This window comes from Primulina eburnea, unplaced genomic scaffold (genome assembly GCF_022965805.1).
Source record: "Primulina eburnea isolate SZY01 unplaced genomic scaffold, ASM2296580v1 ctg451_ERROPOS252312, whole genome shotgun sequence".
In the NCBI taxonomy this organism is placed as follows: Eukaryota; Viridiplantae; Streptophyta; class Magnoliopsida; order Lamiales; family Gesneriaceae; genus Primulina; species Primulina eburnea.
The window spans coordinates 69,399-77,204 of NW_027331262.1; the positions used below are offsets into that span (position 1 = coordinate 69,399).

Sequence of the window (7,806 nt, forward strand, 5' to 3'; positions counted from 1 at the left end):
GGAAAGCCTAAGACAACGAATTTCAAGCTGATTAAGCATCTTTCGGTGCCACTGGTCACTCCCCCAATCCCTGCACTCCCTGCAACAAAGCTCAAAGGTATTCAAATTACGGAACCAGATATTGAATCTTCTTACTTAGAAGTACCTATCATTCTTTCAACAGACAAAGGGAAACAAGTCATGATCGAAGAACCACCAAAAACCAACTCAGTACATACCGCCATAGTCATTACCGGTGAACGTGTCAATGAGACCGTTCAGAAAAAGATGGAGATCTTTAATCAATGGGTTTAATTTCGAACCTTCACAACCTTTGACTCATTGATTTAAACTAGTATGATCAAAGCTGTTGCCAAGCTTGAACGGTCCATATTGGAATGGACAGAAACATCAAATATTCCAACCGCTCTGCGTCGATGAGATTTCTTAAAAATTCAGATGAAAAAGAGTGCTCTCCGAGCACTAATCCAATTGAGACAGAACAATTTCGTTCCTACTTGCCTTACTGCAAAGGATGACTCAGCTGCTATCTCCCAGCTTGAAATGGATGCTCTCTCGCTTTCTATGATTGTTGCTCATATGAAGCATGACCTTCATCTTCTAGCGGTTGAATAACACAGTAATCTTGACTCTAAACTGAAATTACATGAAGAACTGAGCTCTCAGAGCTCAAAGACAAATCCACAGTTCAAAATCACCCATCTTCATCATCTGACGAGCTTACTAAACCTTCATCGCCAGAAGTGCCAGTCAAAACTGCTCTGATGAATAATGAGGACAACACCCTCCGACCAACTGAAATACTCATGCCCAAGGAGCTCCCATTACTGAACAACTCTGTACCCAGGATGTTTCAGACTCTCTTCCTGCTTCTCACTCGATCTCTGAGATTGATACACCAAATCAACAGACTCATGTCAGCCTCTCTTAAATCCAACCTCTCTCTATTGATGAGGCCGTGCAAGTTTTATATGACTTTGATAACACCACAACTTACAAAGAGAAATCCTCTTCTCCAAAATCTCTCTCTGCTGCTGATCTTCATCAAGACGTTCTCCAAGAATAGTTGATATCATCTCCAAAAGATTTACATAATGACGAGGTAACCATTTCATGCATACCTACAAATTGTCCTACATCTGTGGCCCCGGATGCAAAGGAAGGCACCAGCTATATACCCTCTGCCTCAACTGATGATATTAACAAAATTATTGAAGATATATCTGCTGAACTAAATGATCCCCAGTCATCGAAATCTGCTGGTAAAGCCTCATCCTCTCAACTGATCTCTTTCAAGGCCAGATTACTTTCTGATCAGGCTGCATCTGGAACACACAGAAGACAGTTGCCAAAAAGAGATTCTGACCAGACTTGTAAATTTGGATCACTCAATTCTTGCTCTCAACCGCAAGCATTTTGATCTAAAAGAGACTTTTAATTCAATGAAGTTTGATCTCTGCAAAGGCTTTTTTGCCATGAATACAAGTATCTCCCTCCGGCAAGCCAAGAATAATTCTTCACGTCTCAACATGTTCTTTGAGCTCTCAGGACAAATAAATCATCTTCAAGCACACGATTATCAACGCATGAATGCCCAAGGAGCCCAGCTTGCAAAAATTATGGAATTTCTTATTCATGGTGATGTCAAAAAGGGGGGAAATAGAGCGACAGAGTCATTTAGGGCATCTCCAGTCATAAACCTCATCACCAGGTTTATTCTGTGCCACATCAAAAGTTAAAAACCTCATTATTTTTAAACATTTCCGCCCTAATCATAAACCCAAAAACACAATTTTTGTAGACCCCACTATCAAATCACACATTCATCTACTCATTTTAATTTACTACCTTTATTTTTTACTTTCACTTATATATTTGAATAAATATATATGTTTATACTAATCAATTTAATTTTCTAAATTATTTAATTAATCTTACATTTTTTTATAATTTAGCAAATTTGAAAAATTTATAAAAAAAATTAATAAAATAAAAACATCATCTAAATTTTATTGAGAACTTCAATAAAAATCAGTACAAACAATTCACAAAATAAAATATAAAAGACAATTAATTGTTGACGTAACTTGCCAATATGTGTTCAACCAAGTCAGCTCGAAGTTGATTATGTATTTCCCTATCACGTAGATTGCAATTTCTCTTGATGTATTCATTAAATTCTCCAATCGCACCGTGGATTATCTATGGAGACGTATCATTGACGTGCTCATCCGACCAATTGGGTGATGTATCTCCCTCATCCTCAACTATCATGTTATGCAAAATAATACATGTATACATGATATCTTTCAAGTTATTCTTGTACCAAAATCTCCCTGGACCTCTGATTATTGCCGAACGAGATTGTAGAACCCCGAATGCCCGCTCGACATCCTTTTGTGCAGCATCCTGCATTTCTTTAAACTTATTTCTTTTAGGGTCCTAAGGGCACGGGAAGCTCTTGACAAAAGCTGCCCACTCCGGATAGACTCCATCTGTTAAGTAGTATCCTTGTGTATATTGTGTGCCATTTACCGTGAAATTTATCTCGGGTGCATTTCCTTGCAGCACATCATTGAACAAAGGTGATTGGTTAAGCACGTTGATATCATTATTTGATCCTGCAACACCAAAGAAAGCATGCCAAATCCACAAGTCTGCAAATGCGACCGCCTCATGCATGATTGTAGGGACTCCATGGTCACCTCGTGTAAACTGACCTTTACAAGCGACCGGGCAGTTTTTCCATTCCCAATGCATGCAATCAAGGCTACCCAACATGCCGGGGAATCCGTGTCTCTGCAGGTGCATTTCAACCAAATGTTTTTTTATCATCAGCACTGGGCCTTCGAAGGTATCGCTCACCAAATATTTCAATCACACATCGACAAAAGTTGAACAAGCAATCGATGGCCGTTGTTTCAGCAACCCATAAGTACTCATAATAATGATCTGTAGGGCCTCCGTATGCCAGTTTAAGGATAGCAACTGTGCATTTTTGAAGTGGTGAAAAGCCTTTTTTGACGTTGCATCGACTCTCCAGTGAAAGTATTCATCATGACTTTCCAATGCATTGACTATGCGCAAGAATAACTCTCGTTGCATCCGAAAACGTCGGCGAAATACTTCGTTGGTCCATACCGGTTGTTCTGTGAAGTAATCATTCACAAGACGAGCGTGTGCAGCTGCGCGGTCCCGTTCCACATATTTTCTCCTCTTAGATCCACCAAAAGAACTTTGTGCTGCCCCGAGAAGCATATGCTGTTGCTGGAGTATCATTTTAATCATTTGTTCATCTGTGTCATCATTCTTCGCCACTTCAAAGAAGTCATCATCACTATCGGTGGTAGAGAATGAGTTGTGATCTGTGGACACATTTTCCATATACGAATGTATCAATGTTTTGTAGTATAAGGATGTGAAGTCTGCCCTTGATTATATAGACTATTCTTTAATGTCTATATGTTGGAACTTTTCAAGTTCGTAATCTTGATTTTGATGTTAACAAAACTTGTTATTGTGTTTCTAACATATTTACTCAAGTGTGAAGTTGCAAACACAAGAAGCAAGCTGAAACTGAATTTTGCACAAACTGAATTTCTGACGAGCTTTGGTGTTTTGATGATATCTCCCAGCTAGATGATTCAAATGACAATCCGCCAGCTGAACTGATTAGAAAACTCAATTGGAACAAATCGTATTTCACATCAGTTGGGCAAAATCGGATGTTATCATGGTCTAACTGATCGCTCAATTACCGAACTGATCACACGAAAAAAGCAATCAGTTGTGTTTGAGCAGCTGCCGTATTTTGGTCATATCTCTCAGCTCGGTTATCGAAACGAAGCGATTCAGTATGCGTTGGAAAGCTAAGATATAGATCTACAAATCATTCTTATAAGTCAAAGTCTGAATCGAAGCTTATGATGCTGATAAATGACGATGAAGCTACTGGTTCTGCACAAACTGAAATCAGCTAGGCTGATTTCAGCACACCAACTGAAGACCAGTTGAACCAGTCCAACTGAACCAGTTGAACTGAACCAGACCAACTGAACCAGTCCGACTGAATGACCAGTTGAGTTGATCACAGTTGACCAGTTGACCAGAGTTGACCAGTCGAGAAAATTCCCAGCAAGCTGAATTTGACCGTTGCAATCTCGGAAACAGTACAGAAACTTTCCAACGGTCATATTCTTGTTTCTAACATATATATCAGTGTTGGAGCCTATAAATACAACATCTTGAAGATCAAACAAGAGCTTTGGAAGAGGATTCAAAGTATGGGCAGTTAGCATGAAGAAATCAGCTAGTTGAGAGCACAAGCCCTTGTGTGATGATACACTTGAGATATACACTGTAAATGATAAATTCCTCACACACAATCACTCACACATACACAAGAGAGTTGAAGTTCAAAGATTAGTTGAGTGAGTCTTGCACAAAGACGTAAAACTTGTGTATGTAGTCTTTGCATATGAGACATTAAATAATATGCTGATTGTGAGTTGCTGCCTACAATCGTGAGTGCTAGGAGTTCAGTTTAGGCAGTGGGTAAGTCCTAGCTGAATGGGTTTGTACAAGGTGTTGTATAAATCAAAGTCTTCTAGTGGATCCTTCCCAAGGGGAAGAAGGGGTGACGTAGGAGTGTTTGAAATCTCCGAACATCCATAAACAAATTCGTGTCTATTTGTTTATTGCATTTATTTATCATTTCCATAGTTTTAAAGATGCATCGTTGAAGCATTTTTTTGTGTTCTTCAAATACCAAAATATTGCATACCAAGTGTTTGATAAAATGCTTCAACCGAAAATCTTTTTACTCATTCAACTTGCATATATCTTAAATGGTTTACAAAATATTTATTCGGTTTCTACGAAGGATTATTTCGAGTATTTTCCGCTTGGTTTGAACACCAAACTCGATTTAATTCATCAGTGTTCAATATTTCAAGAATCGAGCTATTGTAGCTCAACGATGATCCCCCTAACCGATCCTAAAACTATATATTGTTGTCCTCAACATCAATAAATAATATATTTCAGAATCGGATGTTTTTTTTATGATAAAGTAAAGTATATAGCCTATTCTTTAATATCTACCTATTGTTGTCCTCAACATCAATATATATTATATTTTCAGCATCGGATGTCTTTTTTTATGAAAAAGTAAAGTATTGTGTGGCAAATCAATGTCAGATTCAGATTGATTTCTCGAACAAACAACAGCTGTAACCAACTAGGAGATTGTACTCCGACAAAAAAAGCACAAACAACAAATAAAAAGCACAGACAACACAAGATACAACCACATAAAAAAACAAAAAAAACACAAGAAGATAAGAAGTAAAAAAACAAGGTAAGAAAAATTAAACAAGTACTAAATGCCCCATTTCTTTTTAATTTCGTCACACATATGAACGTGAATACGAATGCTCTTGTGTCATTGCAGTAGTATCTTTCATAAGGATTTGATATTCACATGTTCGGTTGTGAGATCTGATTTCCTCCAATTTTTGTTGCGTGTAGGCAATAAATTCCTCCATATTTTTGTCAATGCTTTCTTTCAACTCTTCGTATGCTGCTAATTTGTTTTTTCCCTTTCTTTTTGCCGCTTTTTGCCCAATTGGTCGACTGCAACTTCGCTCTTCATCTTCGTCAACACTCATCTCTGGATTTGAAGAGGACGTGTATTCCCCTGAAGCAGGAGTTTTTTTCTTCTTCATTCCGCGATGATCGATTGATTGTGGAGCAAACTTCTGGCACTCTGCAAGAATCCTCCACACATGCTCATACTTGAATGGTTTGTTTTTGTTCTTTGGCTCAGTCATCCACTCTTCATGCACCTTTACAAGTATATCAGCGTCGTTGCAACCACTTCCCCATTGGCTATGAACTTTATTGTATATTCCAATAAACAACGACGTCATTTTTTGCATATAGTAGAAATGTGATTTAAATGGTTGCCATCGTCTCTCAATTGTTCTGGCAGGTCGATTTTTGTTGTACTCTACTGCGATCCTAGCCCACATTTGTTCCATCTTCTGAGAATTACCAATTTTAGGATCAGTGCTAATACAGACCCATGACATTGCAAGGACCTTCTCTTCTCCAAGTGACCAAGAAACCTTTTTTGGTTGTGGTGCATGGTCCTCATTGCCTGAATCTGTGTCCTTATCAAGGATAATATTCTCGAGTGCAACTGGCGATGACTGTGGTTGCAAATGAGATCTGGGTACAGAAGTAGGCGTTTTGGATTCTTTCTCTGTGCCAGTTCCCCTGTACTAGTCCTTCTTGACTCGTCTGAACCAAAACCCGTTGCTATTGGAGGAGGAATTCCATAAGGAGGTGGTGGCATGAAAGGATATTGAAAAAATTCTGGTGGGTACATTAAAACCGGAGCTCCCTGTCTATTATTCAGATTCATTGGTAAATTTGGGGAATATTGAAAATAATGAGGGCGAATATTTGGATTGTCCGAAGATAAATTATCTTGTGAGTTGGAAGAACCCAACAAATTCATCCAATATTGATGGTAATTTTTATCCATCTGTGGATAGAAAGAAAGAAAATGTAATTGTGTAAATTGAAAGAAAAATGATAGTGTTGGGTAGAGAATGAGACTATGCCTATTTATAGCCAAAAATGAAATAATTATTATTTTTATTATTTTTTCAATGAAATTAAAAAAATTATGCAAAAAAAAAAAGAATCAAAATGCATGCAAAAAGGAATGGACAATTATATGAGTTTGTGTGGGCCATATATCAAACTAAAGAAATAAAAAAAAAACAAAAGTTTGGCACAACTTTTTATATTGTGGTGGGATCCACACAATAAACATGGTTTAAAACCATGGACCATGTTTATCCTATAAACCTTGAACCTACAATTCTCAATGCAAGGTTTTTTGTTTGGTAAGGTTTATTTTATTAAACCTCATTCCATGAACCTCCCATGGGAGGTGCTCTTAGCAAGCAGAGATTTCAGTTATGAAAGAACTGGAAGAAAGGGCAAAGCTGAACGAGCATGTCAAAAGTAGTGTTTATATCTTGTATTTGTTCGGTTGTTTATTTTTTTGCTTTAGAGATTGTAATTTCATTTACTCAATGAAATGCAATATTTTCTCTTGACATGTGCATTATTTCTAGCCTGCTATAATTATATGTAAAACTCTGTATAGCCTTGCAGCTGAGTTTTGTCATCACCAAAAAGGGAGAAATTGTTAAGAAATTATTATTACCCAAAAATTTTGGTGATCGAAAAAATCAAGATAGCACTTCACTATTTCAGGAAACATCTGCATATCTTATGTATAACAGGTATTAGTTCAACCGCCTAGCCTAGCAACTGGACTGCTTCACTACCAGCTACAACGAAAAGAGTTTAATTGCTTAAACAAAGGATAAACTAAAGAAGTCTGGCCGCTGATAATTCAACCGCCTAAAGAAAAAAGAAGATGAACTTCTCAATGGTTGATTCGAAGACATCATTAAAGAGGGTTATTTATTATCTACTTAATAAAAGACATTCTCTGACCAGTTCAAGACATTCAATATTTTGCACCGCTTCAAAGTTAACTTGTCCCTACATTTGTCCCGAGAATGATATGCATTTATATCACTATCTCAGAAAGGAAATATCTTTTATCTTACAAAGGTTTGAGGATAAAGAAGTTGCCATAAAAAGTAATTCTGCAACAACTCTTCAAAGAATTGGACTCAAGGCAATAACATCAAAGAGAACATGTAATGCATATCTGAATAACATTAAATGTAGTTGTAGCTAATAGTGAAACAACTTCTC

The 7,806-nt window shown here is 37.3% G+C and overlaps 2 protein-coding genes across 2 annotated transcripts; both read right to left on the minus strand.

Annotated features, from left to right (window-relative positions):
* Positions 1–2,442: 2,442 nt before the first annotated feature.
* On the minus strand, positions 2,443–3,384 carry LOC140821190 (uncharacterized). The gene is made up of 2 exons (XM_073181601.1): positions 2,884–3,384; positions 2,443–2,799 (listed from the first exon to the last, which is right to left on the minus strand). The coding sequence occupies exons 1-2, from the start codon at positions 3,382–3,384 to the stop codon at positions 2,443–2,445; spliced, it is 858 nt and encodes a 285-aa protein (XP_073037702.1).
* A 2,024-nt stretch (positions 3,385–5,408) lies between these two features.
* Positions 5,409–5,930, minus strand: LOC140821192 (uncharacterized). Its single transcript, XM_073181602.1, has one exon. The coding sequence runs from the start codon at positions 5,928–5,930 to the stop codon at positions 5,409–5,411; it is 522 nt and encodes a 173-aa protein (XP_073037703.1).
* Positions 5,931–7,806: the final 1,876 nt, after the last annotated feature.